General features: G+C 43.4%; 1 protein-coding gene across 5 annotated transcripts; it reads right to left on the bottom strand.

The window, feature by feature from the left end:
- Positions 1–339: 339 nt before the first annotated feature.
- Positions 340–9,213, bottom strand: COA6 (cytochrome c oxidase assembly factor 6). Of its 5 annotated transcripts, XM_069572532.1 has the most exons (4): positions 9,047–9,106; positions 8,973–9,003; positions 8,150–8,309; positions 340–640 (listed from the first exon to the last, which is right to left on the bottom strand). In XM_069572532.1, exons 3-4 carry the CDS (start codon positions 8,291–8,293, stop codon positions 545–547), a joined length of 240 nt encoding a protein of 79 aa, XP_069428633.1. In that variant the 5' UTR covers positions 8,294–8,309; positions 8,973–9,003; positions 9,047–9,106; the 3' UTR covers positions 340–544. The 5 variants fall into 5 exon arrangements, with proteins under 5 accessions (XP_069428633.1, XP_069428632.1, XP_069428634.1 ...); XM_069572531.1 differs by having other exon boundaries at positions 8,973–9,213; XM_069572533.1 differs by lacking the exons at positions 8,973–9,003; positions 9,047–9,106 and adding an exon at positions 9,121–9,207.
- Positions 9,214–15,335: the final 6,122 nt, after the last annotated feature.

Here is a 15,335-nt window from a genome sequence, read left to right as displayed (position 1 = left end):
TTCCCAACTCAGGGATCGAATCCGCATCTCCTGCGCTGGCAGCAGGGTTCTTTACCCGAGCCACCTGGAAAGCCATTCACTGTCTTATCGTTAACTATATTAGCTGTAAGGATTTTTTGTAGATGGTCTTGATTATATTACCTGTATATCTGAAGTTGAACCTTCAATTCCTCATTTTCTGGAGGCTGTATTAAAATGCTAACTCCCAGGACAATGGAAATCTATCTGCTTTTTTCAGTATATATCTCTATGATAGCATTTGCCTACTCCCCACCCTCCAACAGCACAAAGGTACACGTTGTTATAATTAATTTGTTCTTAAAATATATATTTACTAAATTAAGCATATTTCATATCATTTTATTTCAATTCTTCATACTTTGAATAATGGAATCTTGTTACTTGATCATTTAAATTAAGAACCATATATATGAAACAGGCTTTGGTGTCGGCCATCATTCAAACTACTATTGTCCCAGAGTCAAAGCATTTTTGAATGTCCAGAAAAAGTAATTTCAACTTTTCTGAACTATTCAGGAACAGCCTAGGACTGTGCAGTCATTTTCGAAGGCTGGAAATCTCCTGCTTCAAATTTTTCTTTGAATTTTAAGTAGTCTCTTCTTTTATCAAAATATTTTATCTGTTGGGAAAAAAAGGGTTTGAAATAAGGGTAAGTTATATAGATTAAACACAAGGAACAGACTTAAATGTAATTAATTATTCAATATAAATTATGTAAGTAGCCTAAGTAGTTTAATTCTAGAGTCTCTAAAGGGAGTGTAGACCAGTGAGTTCTAATCCTTCTTGGGTTATGAACCCTGCTGAGAATTTGAGTATGCGGTGCACCTTTCTCAAGAAGTGTATCTGTGCTTGCTGCTGCTGCTGCTAAGTCACTTCAGTCATGTCCAACTCTGTGCGACCCCATAGATGGCAACCCACCAGGCTCCCCCATCCCTGGGATTCTCCAGGCAAGAACACTGGAGTGGGTTGCCATTTCCTTCTCCAATGCATGAAAGTGAAAAGTGAAAGTGAAGTCGCTCAGTCGTGTCCGACTCTTCGTGACCCCATGGACTGTAGCCCACCAGGCTCCTCCGTCCATGGGATTTTCCAGGCAACAGTATTGGAGTGGGGTGCCATTGCCTTCTCCGGTATCTGTGCTTAGACATGTAAAATGTGCCAGGAGGGTCCACAGAACTCTCAGGTCACAAGACTTCATGATTGAAGACACTATACAAGTTTTTCCTATCAACTGTGAGTTCAATTAGCTTTATAATTTACCAGCCATGATATTTCTATTTATTTTTGGCCGCACTACATGGCATATGGGATCTTAGTTCCCTGACCAGGAATCGAACTCACACCCCCTGCAGTGGAAGTACAGAGTCTTAACCACTGGCCCACCAGGGAATACCCCATCAGTCATGACATTTTTATTAAGTTTATCTTACCCAGAAACATACATTTAAGGAGACACACACATAATTAAAAATTATATGTATGAACTATGAATAAGGAAACTGATGGTAAAGCTTTAATAACTCAAAGATTTCATTTTATTGTTTCTATTTACATCCTCCTCTTGCCACAGGGAGTCTGGAGTATCTTAAAGCCCCATATCCTGAAACAGTAAAATCACAGAAGTAGAAAATCAAGGCCAGCCACAAAATCTTCAGTGTCTTTATCTGAGCTGTTCTGCAGACAAGGCAAAGGCAGAATACGACACACCTTTTCACTATCAGAATAGAAAACCTTTTCCCAGGATTTAATTGTTGAATATTTCAGTGGAGCCCAAGTAAGTAAAAATGAGCTTAGACTGAGAACGTACAAATCTGCCCTGCCCTGTCTCAAGCTGGGATCAAAGACGTTAACGTTCCTCCAGAGGACGTACTGCAGGCAAAGACTGTCCAAAGAAACCCCTTTGAGTGACTACCGCTTTCTTACTCACCAAAAAACTGTTCTCGAAAATCAAACTATCAGAAATTTGCTCTTTGAAGTTACTTTGGTAAAAAATATCCCCCACTTTTACCTGGGGGATCTGACTGGCACTTTGACACAAAGAAGTAGTCCTGATTGGAGCTCAGGTGCGGGACTTCAAGTAAGGGACTTCTGAGCCTACGACAGTCAGCATTTACCTTTGTAGGAAATAGGACCCTGGGTCCACTTCTCAGTCCGGAGTTGTAGGCCTGCTTATACACAGAGCCCATCAAAGCATCACTTTTTCAATTTCACCTAAACCCTACCCTTCCCCAAGCCCTCTGATAACTCCTTTCCACTTGGTGAGATGCCCACAGCAACTCCAACGCATGGGCTCACAGCATGCTAATAAATCTCACTGTCAGACTCCATACCTCTGGCGGCCTTCGGCTGACTGAGCTGGGACGGATGTCATATGTAAAGAATATCAGATGAAGAAGTAGACAATGTCCTCAACATTTCTGTGGCAAATCAATAGATCTTTGCATTTCTCCTGTTACATTGTCAACTGCCTAAGGGATAATTCCATTTAATGGTCCTACTTAGATTTCACTCCCAACTTGTCTAGAACTTACTTCTCTACAGACATGTTTTTCTTCCTCTGTCCCATATTTCAGTGACTGCATCACTATCCACCCAAATGCTCCGATCTCCTTCCCCATCTTGATCGCTACAATACAGGCCCACATCATTTCTCACTTGGATTGCTGTAATAGCTCTATAACTGGTTTCTCTACCGTCAATCCACCTGTCACACCACTGCCAAGTATGTTTTGGAAATCTCAATTTGATCATGTCACTGCTTGTTTAAAGATCTTTCAAGGTATCCTTATTGCCTTCAAGAACATCCAAACTCCTTGTTTGTAAGGCAAACGAGGTTATTCAAGACTAAATCTCTGCCCACCTATCCTCTGGGTGTACCACCAACCCCTGAAATGCTAGCCACCCAGAGCTACCCCATTTCCCCAGTGTGCTGATTTCTCATGCGTCTTGCTTCCATGCCTTTCATATACCATACTCTGCTTGAAAATCTCTTCTCTCTAGTCTTTACCACCTGATTCAGTTAACAGTGGAAGGCCCTCAACATGTGCACCTCCATGAGGCTAATGTCTAAAAAGGCTAACAAATCAGCAGGCATTCCTTGAAAAGCACTGTATACATACAATGCCAGTGTCCTTAAGCCATTAAATGAGATGCAGTATAGTAGCATGAATACCAAAATACTGGAATTTCTGAGACATTTCAAAGGTTGACAGTGAAAAGACAATATCCAAAGTTGACGTTGTTGTTCAGTCACTAGGTCATGTCCAACTCTTTGCAACCCCATGGACTGTAGCACGCCAGGCTTCCCTGTCCTTCACTATCTCCTGGAGTTTGCTCAAACTCATGTCCATTGAGTTGGTGATGCCATCCAAATTGATAGATATAGCTGTCCAGTTGCTCTGTTTGTGGAAAACTGCATTGGATGATGCTAGAATGACAGACCTGATCCTTGCTCCTTCCTAGGTTAAAGAGCCAATAGGAAGCTTTAAGCAGGACCATAATACAAGGCAAACTGATGAAAGGGCTAAGCAAGAGGGTGAGCATGCTTGCTCAGTCGCTAAGTTGTGTCTGACTCTTTGTAACCTCACGGACTGTAGCCCACCAGACTCCTCTGTCCATGGGATTTCTCAGGTAAGAATACTGGAGTGGTTTGCCATTTCCTTTTCCAGGGGATCATCCCAAGCTAGGGATCAAACCCACGTCTCCTGCTTGCCAGGCAAATTCTTCACCACTGAGCCACCAGGGAAGCCCGAAGCAAGGAGGGAGGTAAGAGTAATTTGGTTTTGTGATGACATATTAGTCTTATGGCCTACATATTACATAACAAATTCGTTTTTTTAGTGTTTTACAATAGAAGCATTCACTGTAAATCTCTATTTGGTTGTACTTTTATCTTTACTATTCGTCTGTGACTTCAGCTAAGTGAAAGAACACAAATTCTGGAACCGGAGCAACCTCCATGCTAATCCTCTCCCCACCACTTTACTCGTTAACTGATCTTGAACAAAGTATCTCACCTCTCCGAGCCTCAGTTCCTATTATATAAAAGAGATACAAAGGCACCTCACAAGACTAAATGAAAATTAAAGCAAATGCAAACACAGCATCTTGCATAAAATGCACTCAGAGGATACCCCATCACTTCCCTCCTTGTCACCCTCTCCACCTTCTCATACACATCTCTGGAAATATCTTTCATTTTTATTCTAAGGCAATCGGGTAAGACTTCAACAAGTCTCGAGTAGAAAGCAAAGGTGAAAAGGGAGCCAAAACCTGAGCGCACAGGCTAGAAAAGACAGCTCGATCGTGGACCGAGTCTGCAGAAGACAAAGGTTTTCCATGGGTGCGCGTCCCTGTCAAATGCAGCAGAAGCCACTTTGACTACTTTGGCCACACCCCTTTCTCCTTGGAGCCATCTATAACTTTTCAGGTTGCCGTCATGTTCTCTAACAACACTCATGTCATAACTCAGATGGTTTCAGTAGCCATGTGGTTGACCCTTTCAACACCCTGGCCTCTCAGCTCCTTGACCTCTTTCTTAACTGATCTTTTCCTCCAACCTACCTCACTGCCAGAATCAAAGCCTAGTCCTCGTCCTTACCAACAAACATAGCCACGCCATAACCCCAATTCTGAGCATTTCCGTTCTCCAAATGCTCCCTTTTCACTTTCTAAGACCCTGATGCCAACAATCCATTGATCACACCACCTTTTCATTGACCATCATCCCCCTCATACCCTCACTTGTCTCCTTACCCTGAACCCAAAGCTTTTCACTCAGAGGAAAAGCCACTGTCCCCGGCTTCTCAGTGCCTCACACCCTAACTTCTGTTTCCTCCTTGCTGTTCCTTAAGCACACTGGACCCGACCCTACTGCAGCGGTGTTGGGTCACCCTGCTTCACTCCTGAGAACAGCCCTCCAACAATTCCCACTGTGGAGCCTGACACTCATCTCTGGGTCTGTGTTGATGTTAGCACCCTTGCCTGAGGAGGGGAGCAAGTGAGGAGGGCCTGTTGGATACAAGATGAGGAAGAATTCATTTGTGTATATGCAGAGGTCAAGGTTGGTCCTTGAGAACATCCAAATAGGAAGCTCTGGAGTTAGAGAGGATGTAGATTTGGACCTCAACACCTAAGTGGTACTTCAAGCCATGGCTGTAGGTAAGACTGGCTTGGGAAAGTTAAGCAGCATAGAAGGGAACTCTACAGGGTATGATTTAACAGACACATGAAGGCCTGCCAAAAAGCTATGGCTGCTGGAGACCAGGAAAACTAGGGGAGTGAATTATGAAAGAAGAACGCCACCACGGAGGTGAAGTCAAAGTCGCTCAGTTGTCTCCGACTCTTTGCGACCCCATGGACTATACAGTCCATGGAATTCTTCAGACCAGAATACTGGAGTGGGTAACCTTTCTCTTCTCCAGGGGATCTTCCCAACCCAGGGATCGAACCCAGGTCTCCAGCATTGCAGGTGGATTCTTCACCAGCTGAGCCACAAGGGAAGCCCACCAAGGAGGTAATGCTTTTGTATTTAAATAAATTTGCATTATGACTAAGTTTCTAGAACATGAGATTTGCACAGCCTAATCCATAGGTTCTTTTCTTGCATGACAGGGACAAAAAGAAGGATGTGGATCAGAGAAGAGCATGAGGTCTGGACTCAAGACTACTGAGCCTGAATCCAGGCTCTGCACATGACCTGTGCCCTCAGAAGTAAAATGGGGTAACAGAGCTACCATGAGGAATAAATTATAGAGACGATGCACCTGAAGTGCCCAGAGCCTGTACTAATACATGTTAGCTGTGACTAGCATGCGGGAACCTGGCGAGAGGGTGGGCCTGCACGCCATGGCACCCGGCCTACGTATGAGTGGAGGAGACGTCAATAAACAAGCACTGGCTGACAGTAAAATCCCTTTATGATGCTGAGAACAGAACCTGCCCTGAAATCAGGGAGATGGGAAGGTCCATTAGCCATTAGGATAGAGAAAAAGCAGTGTGTTTTGGTGGGGAGAAAGAGGGGAAAAAAAAAAAAAGACTGAAGTGTAACTTTTCAAAGGGACTAAGACAGTGATTCCAGCTGCGGTTATCCACCAGAATCACCTGTTGAGCCAGAGCCCTTTTGAGAGAAGCTTCCAGAAGTTTGCGGATCTGAGATGAGGTCTGAGACATAGCTATCTTTTTTTTTTTTTAATATTTCCACATGATTCTGACATGTAAACCTGGAGTGGAAAATCCTGGCTAGGCTGTCAAAAGACAGGTCTCAGGGTGAAGAGGTTCTCCTGGAAAAATGTAGGATAGGGAAGGGGGGAGATGGAACCTGCCAACACTCAGCTCAAAGGGCTTCATCACTCCCATCGTACATCCCTGTTTCTAAGTGACCACAGAGCCAGTGAGCAGAGAGTGAGAAAGGGCCTGGTGCATAGGCAGGAACAGTATCCAGGCCTTGAAGGAATTTGATGTTGGCCCAAACTCCCCCATTTTCCACCTACTTTGTAAACTAGGAGTTAAGTCTCTGTGCGTCTATCTAATGGGAAAACCAGAGATGTATAATACTTGCCTAAGTCATTATCTAACCCAATCACGAAGCCCCTGATTTATCACTTTTCAGTTTATATGTCAAGTCAGACATCTGATTGTCATAGTAATCCCACAGGACAGGTTACACTGCGCTGCTTTTACACACACAGAGTCCATCTAAGGCAATTATCTCTTCAATGCCTTCATCCCTACCCTCCATCACAGCCTTCTTGTGGTCTTCAAGCCTCAGATTCTTCATCTAAAAATGTGAGGTGTGAAAAGGTGAAGGTCGTAAATCCACTTCATCTCTAAAATGATCTGTTCTCAAACTGCTTGGTAAAGTTTGGAGGAACATGATGGTGAGAAATCAAAGTTCAAACCTCACAGCAGCCAGCTAGACCTGACTTAGAACTATGGTTCTGCCACTCACTGACCAATACAGAGTAAGCAAGTTATTGCAATGCTCTGGGCTTCTGCTGTCTGCTCCGGAAACTGACAGCAACAACACCCAACTCAAAGGGTGTTAGTGAAGAGCATCAAATACTTACTGAGCCTGGTGATGGTAGGTGCCTTTTCCACCCCTTCGCATTTGAAGGACAGGCCCTACAGAGCATGAGCATGTGTCAGCAAGGCGTCTGGAGTGGCTGGTGGCAGAATCCACCATGCGATCATTCTGTTTCTTCTACTCCCTAAGCTCCTTTGTGTTTCAGGTATATGACCACATGATTTTGAGCAGCCAACAGGGAAAGCTTTATTTCTGACAGCAGCTCTAGGACAATGAATCTGCCAACTCTTGCCCAAGATTAAATACTATCCCTTCAGAAGATCCTGGAAAGGGATTTCCCTGGTGATCCAATGGCTAAGACTCTGTGCTCCCAACACAGGGGACCTGGGTTTGATCCCTGGTCAGGGAACTAGAGGGCTTCCTTGTGACTCAGAGGTACAGAATCTTCCTGCAGTGCAGGAGATGCAGAGATGTAGGTTTGATCCCTGAGTAGGGAAGATCTCCTGGAGGAGGAAAATTCCATGGATAGAAGAGCCTGGAGGGCTACAATCCATGGGCTTGTAAATAAGAAAGTGAAAGTGAAGTCTTGTTGGACTCTCTGCAGTCCCATGGACTGTAGCCTGCCAGGTTCCTCTGTCCATGGGATTCTCCAGGCAAGAGTACTGGAGTGGGCTGCCATTTCCTTCTAAGAGCTGGAAACACCTGAACAACTAAACAACAACATGGAACTAGATCCCACGTGCCACAAATAAAGATCCCACATGCCGCAACTAAGACCCAGGACAGCCAAACAAATCTTTTTTTAAAAATAGAAGAGCCTGCAAAAATCTACCAATTTAGGGGGTTGGAATTTTTTGGTTATTTTTCACAGTAGTCTTGAGTCCAGACCCCAGTTTGTTTTTCAAGGAACTTTAAAGAGTCAGGTGACATTTTCCGAAGGTCTGTGCGATATGTACATAAAACAAGCCTGGATTACTGGACAAGGTTTTCTCTGCTGCTCACAGAAACTGTTGACTTGACACACTTCAGAGGGTGCTTCATTTCACAGCTCACCACAAGCTCTATGTATTTTGCCAGTGATCAGCAATATGTCCAAGTGTAACTTACCCACTGTTGGGGACAGCTTGATTCAAATGAGCTTCTTAACTTCTTGCACTTAGAAGCGTCCTCTGTGTTCTCATCTAAACACTTCCAGTACTCATCGCGGGCTCCCCAGCAAGCCTGCCTTTCTTTCATAGATGGGGCTGCCATTCCTAGCGGGCTCAAGCTGTCAACCAAAATATGTGATATTAACAAAGGACTTATAATTAACCAGAGAAGGCAAGCCAAAGAAAAAGATATTGTCATTCCCTCTGACCCCCTCTTTTTAAACCTTTGCCTCCGGATTTTAATGATGCGAGCACAACTAATCAGTTCTACAGGAACGTTATCATAAGAGCACTCGCTGCTGCTACTGCTAAGTCACTTCAGTCGTGTCCGATTCTGTACGACCCCACAGACGACAGCCCACCAGGCTCCCCCGTCCCTGGGATTCTCCAGGCAAGAACACTGGAGTGGGTTGCCATTTCCTTCTCCAATGCATGCAGGGGAAGCTTATCCCTTACTCCATGTAATTGCTCCGCTGCTGACGTAGCAGCTTGGTCTCAGAAAGCCGCTGTTAGCTCCCACATGGTCTGTCACTTAAGCCAGCGCGTGTACTCTCGAGACTATTTCCCCATCGGTAAAACGAGGGTAGCACTGCCCATTTCACAGGGTTGCTGTTCGAACCAAAGTGCTGTACAAATAAATGCAGGAGGGCAAAATCACCAGGCAGGACAAGGAGTGCTACTTCGTCTGGCAGAAGAGAAGCCCGAGGCTCGCGGAGAGTCAGCTACCTCCCGGCTCCATAGCCTCTAGGGCGCGCCCCACTCGGCCCCGCCAGCAAGCCCACCTCTCCGCCCGCCCAGAACCAGGTTCCCTTCGGCGCCGACGGGAGTAAAGAATCACGCGGTCCAACAACCCGGGAAGAAGGGCGTGGGACCGAGTTGGCGCCGCACTGTCTCCTGGCCCGCTTGGGCAAGTCACGTAGACCCCACCACCTCAAGGAAACAATTCACGTAGCGAATTCGCTGGCCTTGGAATGACCCTTACGGGCTACCGGTCTGTTCCAGGAGGGCGGGACTTCCGGCTCCTTTCTCTTCTGTGTCGGAGTGACTTCCGGGCCTGCTTCGTCTAGGGCGGCGGGTCCTAGGGGTCGTGGAGGTGAAAAGTGAGTGGGATCCGGTCACTCCTCAGTGGCCTTGGTGTTATTAATATCTCAGTGTCTGTCGCCCTACAGTTTTTCGTAATTTTAACGAACTGTGCTCCTTTCGTGAATCTGAGTTTTTATACACATTGCGCCAAGCGCCGGCCGGAAGATTTCATGTGCGAGCCATGCCGGAAACGGCGACTTCTTGTGGAAGTTGGCACCTGAGGCGAGAGAGGGACGAAACCTCAAAGAGCTGTGAGGGCTTAACTCCTCGCTTCTTAGATTAAAAGAAAAAAAGGAATGGCCCCCAGAAAGAGGCGGTGACGCCCCGGGACACATGGCAAATAAGTGACTAAGCTGAGAATCCAGGGTACCAAACTCCCGGTTTCCTGATTCAGGTTTGATCCGGTTACATCTCTTAACATCATCCATTACCTTTTCCTTGTTTGAACTCTTGCGGCTTTCTTCTTGATTTTTAACAAGCCTTCCCCAGTGACTGTTAAGACAAGCAAAGGAAAATCAGAAACGATAACGAAAATCTGAATAAAATGATTTGACCTAGTGAATACTCTCAGAAAAACAACCGAAGTCAAAGCATAGGTTTTTTGGAAAGGGAACATACTACCAACATTAACCACATACCTAGCTGTAAAGTGACTCTCAACAAATTTTAAAGGTCATTCGGCATGTGTTTTTTAAGCACATGTTCTAGTTAAGCTAGAAATCAATAAAGAATTATAAAAATAAGCCCATATAACCCATAGCCAATCATAATGGTAGTAATGAGAAAATACTTTGAGCCAAACAATAAAATACAATAGGAACACCTGTAGAATAAAGCTAATGAAGTACTTAAAGGAAAATTTACAATCTTTTTATTTTTTTTTCTGAAAATTCACAATCTTAAGTAAGTATACTAGAAAAGAGGCTGAAAGATCTTTAGCTAAACTTCCCCTTTCCAGAAATTAAAAAAAGGAGAGCAAAATTAAGGAAAGTAGGAGGGAAATAATGCTAAAAGCAGAAATGAAATGAGAAATGAGTGGTATCTCAGACACTGCCTGTCCTGAGAGCCAGCTGTGCACACCTCTTCCCAATTCCATAATCAATAGTATCATACTGCTAGCTTGAAATTGCCTCTGATGGGAATCTTCACACTGTGGAAATCAAACAAGATCGTGTTTTGTTTTGTTCAGAGCCAGTGCACCAGCACATCACTTCATACAGTAGATTTTTAAAATCCAAAGTTGATTTTTTTAGGGGGAAAAGACTAATAACATTGACAAAAATTTAATAGGATTGGGCAATAAAAGGAAAGATATTAACAACTTATACCAGTAATGAAACTGTATTTTAGAAAGCAAAAGAGAATATCTTATAAACAACTTAATGCAAATATAATTTAGATGATTTTGCAAACCTCAAGAAAAACAACTAGCTCACTCTCAAGAGAAGAAAATATGAATAGCCCCAAACCAGTATATAATTTGAATCAGTATTAAAGAACTCACACACAAATTCCAGGTCCATGTATCCACCAGTTAATTCCTCCAAACTTCGAAAAGTTCCATTTTTTATTATATAAGGCTACCATAACTTTTGTACTAATTACAGAGTCTCCAAACTTTGAAAACCCAACTCTTTGAAACTCATTTGGTGAAAAAAAAAATGTGACTTAGTGACATGATAATCACTTATATATCACTTAGCTGATGATATGTTTTGCTGTGGAAATATTGGTATTTTTGATCATAGGTACTGGCCCATTTCTTCTCATATAGCGTACATTGCACGTCCTGTGGTACCTTTCCAACATCCAAAAAAGTCTATATTCCAGAACACATCTGACTCCCAAGTATTTCAGGTAAATTAGGACCTATATGGAAGAGTGATTTTAAGACTTTAGGTTTGAGAATAACTTTTGTTTAGCCATAAAGGAAAAGAGCGATAAATTCAACTACATTAAAATTAAGGACATTTGTTTACTAAATACCACCATAAAGTGAGTGGAAAAGTCACAATATGGGAGAAGTTTGCAAAGCATATAATGAGGAATTAGTAGCCAAAATATATAGACACGTACAAATCAGCAAGAAACAGATGACCTAATACTAAAAATAGACAAATGGCTTAAGTAGGCATAGCACCTATGAGAAAATATAAATGACAGTAGAAAATATGCACATCCATATTAGTAGCCGCAGAAATGAACGTGAAAATCACAGTGCCATACTAGTAGGCACCCACCAGACCAAAGAATATTTAAGTCCGACAGTAATAAACTTTCAAGCAGGATGAAGCAAAGAGAATCCTTGAACACTAATTAATGGTAGTGTAAATTGAGACAACCACTTTGGAAAACTGTGACTTTAGTAAAGTTGAAGATACACATTTACTATGACAGCAATTCTTTTCAGAAGCTCTTACTATGCATCTTTGTAATAGCTAAAAACAACAAACAATCCAAACATATCAACAATAGGATGGGTAAATTGAGATGTGGTCACACAGTGAAATATAATGCACCAGTGAAAATTGACAGCCATTATAGCCGTCTATAATAACATGATGAATCTCTGTGCTGAGTAAAGGAGCCAAATCGACGAAAGGAGCCAAATCGACCTGATGTTTCACTTACATCAGGTTCAAAAATGCAAAACTCAACTCTACTGTTTTGGATACATACGTTAAATAGTAAAACTGTTAAGAGATACAGGATATGACCAGGGAGGGCTTCTGAAGTGCTGACAATGTTCTGTTTCTAAAACTGGATGTTGTTTCATACTTATTCTTTGAACTGTACAAAATATCTTATACACTCTTCTGTAAGAATGAATATATATCATATATAATTTTTAAATAGTTATTTGGCCAGATAAAGGTCATCTTTAGTACATTTGAGTCATAGAGAGGTAAAAATAATGGTAATTCAGAATATTTATAGTGTGATTACTAAGTTTTCACCAGCTTATGTGAATTTACCATCTTACGTGCTCTTCTAGGTCAAAAGTCAGTGGTCTCTAGTGCTAACTGCCGCTTGGGCAGCTAAGCAATTCCTGCTGGTGTGCCTGGGGCACAGTGCACGTGCATATGCTCAGTCGTGTCTGACCCTTTGCTACCCCATAGACTGCAGCCCACCAGGCTCCTCTGTCCATGGAATCTTCCAGGCAAGAATACTGGAGTAGACTGCCATTTCCTCCAGATCTTCCCAACCCAGGGATTGAACCTGGGTCTCCTCTGTCTCCTGCATGGGCAGGCAGATTCTTTACCAGTTGCAACACATTGGGAAGTCCATGCCTGGTGCACAGACAAGGTTCAATGAATTGCAATAATGCCCTTTGCCCCACCCCTGCTTATTCTCAAGAAGCTCTGCGGTCTAGCCAAGAGCAAAAACAACTAGAAGAGAGAAATTTTGAGGTGTTGGCATGGTAAATCATAAAAACAATACTGCAGGATAAGAATTGCAGAGGCCATATTCACTACAAAAATTTTGAAGACTGTGGGCAAGTAAAAGAATATGGATGCCATAAAATGATTTCAGATGTGCTGTTTTGACCCAAAGGGAGTGTAATCTCCAACCTATGTTTGAAGAAGAGAGGAGGCGAAGAGACGTCAGGGTGAAGAGGTAGAAGGCATGTTGTATTGTCATCGAGAGAAGCTTCGTGTGGGTGTTCTCCAGTCTGAACTAAGTAGCTCCCCAAACCAGTGGTGGGCAGGGCCAGACAGATCCAGTAGCACTGAAAACCTATGTGTTGTTTTTCTGTTGCTGCCCACAGACTTGTATTTATAATCTGTACTGTTTTACAAAGCAGTCATCACAGACACCTACTCAGGGACACAAACAAGAAAGATTCCTTTGACTTCAGTGTTGTTGCAGAGATCCTTTGAAATTCTTCTAGATCTTTGTGCTGAATCCTTGTCTTCTTCCTCCTGTTAACTATAGTTATGCCTAACTGTAGGCAGAGGAACCAGAGATCAAATCGCCAACATTCGCTGGATCATGGAAAAAGCAAGAGAGTTCCAGAAAAACATCTATTTCTGTTTTATTGACTATGCCAAAGCCTTTGACTGTGTGGATCACAATAAATTGTGGAAAATTCTGAAAGAGATGGGAATACCAGACACCTAACCTGCCTCTTGCGAAATCTGTATGCAGGTCAGGAAGCAACAGTTAGAACTGGACATGGAACAACACCCTGGTTCCAAATAGGAAAAGGAGTACATCAAGGCTGTATATTGTCACCCTGATTATTTAACTTATATGCGGAGTACATCATGAGAAATGCTGGACTGGAAGAAACACAAGCTAGACTCAAGATTGCTGGGAGAAATATCAATAACCTCAGATATGCAGATGACACCACCCTTATGGCAGAAAGTGAAGAGGAACTCAAAAGCCTCTTGATGAAAGTGAAAGAGGAGAGTGAAGAAGTTGGCTTACAGCTCAACATTCAGAAAACTAAGATCATGGCATCTGGTCCTATCACTTCATGGGAAATAGATGGGAAAACAGTGGAAACAGTGTCAGACTTTATTTTTTTTATCTCCAAAATCACTGCAGATGGTGACTGCAGCCATGAAATTAAAAGACGCTTACTCCTTGGGAGGAAAGTTATGACCAACCTAGATAGTATATTCAAAAGCAGAGACATTACTTTGCCGACTAAGGTCCGTCTAGTCAAGGCTATGGTTTTTCCTGTGGTCATGTATGGATGTGAGAGTTGGACTGTGAAGAAGGCTCAGCGCTGAAGAATTGATGCTTTTGAACTGTGGTGTTGGAGAAGACTCCTGAGAGTCGCTTGGACTGCAAGGAGATCCAACCAGTCCATTCTGAAGGAGATCAGCCCTGGGATTTCTTTGGAAGGAATGATGCTAAAGCTAAAACTCCAGTACTTTGGCCACCTCATACGAAGAGTTGACTCATTGGAAAAGACTTTGATGCTGGGAGGGATTGGGGGCAGGAGGAGAAGGGGACGACCGAGGATGAGATGGCTGGATGGCATCACTGACTCGATGGATGTGAGTCTGGGTGAACTCCGGGAGTTGGTGATGGACAGGGAGGCCTGGTGTGCTGCGATTCATGGTGTCGCAAAGAGTCGGACATGACTGAGCAACTGAACTGAACTGTAAGTAGGGGCTTCCCTGGTGGCTCAGATGTTAAAGCGCCTGCCTGGAATGCAGGAGACCTGGGTTTAATCCCTGGGTAGGGAAGATTCCCTGGAGAAGGAAATGGCAACCCACTCCAGTTCTCTTGCCTGGAGAATCCCATGGAGGGAGGAGCCTGGTAGGCTACAGTCCATGGGGTTGCAAAGAGTCGGACACGACTGAGCAACTTCATGACATGATGATGCTCCAAGATGTTGCCTTTTTTTTCTTTTCTTTTCTTTGCATTCTGTTTTCCATGGTGAGCTGATCATAGCTCTAGTTTGCCTTTTTTTTTTTCCCCAGAAAGACTTGCAAGTCTATGTTTTAGTCCTGAAAGAACCTTTGTGCCAGTTCTCTCTTTCCAAGTCTCTATGGTTTATCTCCATCTGTTTGTTCTTCCATCACTCCAGTAAGGTTAAAATTGGAACACATAGTCTTCTTTCTCCAGAAAAGCTTCTGCTTAGAAGCTGTTCTTTTCATCAGTTCTGTAAGTCCTTTGGCCTCTAGTTGGAAACTGTTGACTCTTCTTTCACACTCCTTGCCCTGTACTTACATAGCCAGATTACTTCACAGGTATTAACTACCAGCACAGTGCCAGGCACCATGGTTGGCCTTGGGGATACAAAGATAAATAAGGATAGATCTTGGGAAGCTCAGTCTTGTGGAGGACATAAGCCATACTGCCCTCTAATAAAGAGTATTAAGAGCTATGGTAAAGGCATGCACCAACTACAGTGGGAGCCTGGAATAGGAATTAAATCAAGAAAGGAAACACAGGCAGTGTCAGAAGTTCAGTGGATAAGAGTGTGACTAGGCTTGAGTCCTACCCCCTCTTCCTGCCAGTAATGTCAAGCTACGGACCTTGGACAGGTTACTGAACTTATATACACATGGGTTTCCTCAACTGAACATGTGGATGATTAG

Source organism: Ovis canadensis, chromosome 25 (assembly GCF_042477335.2).
Source record: "Ovis canadensis isolate MfBH-ARS-UI-01 breed Bighorn chromosome 25, ARS-UI_OviCan_v2, whole genome shotgun sequence".
NCBI lineage: Eukaryota > Metazoa > Chordata > Mammalia > Artiodactyla > Bovidae > Ovis > Ovis canadensis.
This window is presented reverse-complemented; position numbering and strand designations above follow the sequence as displayed.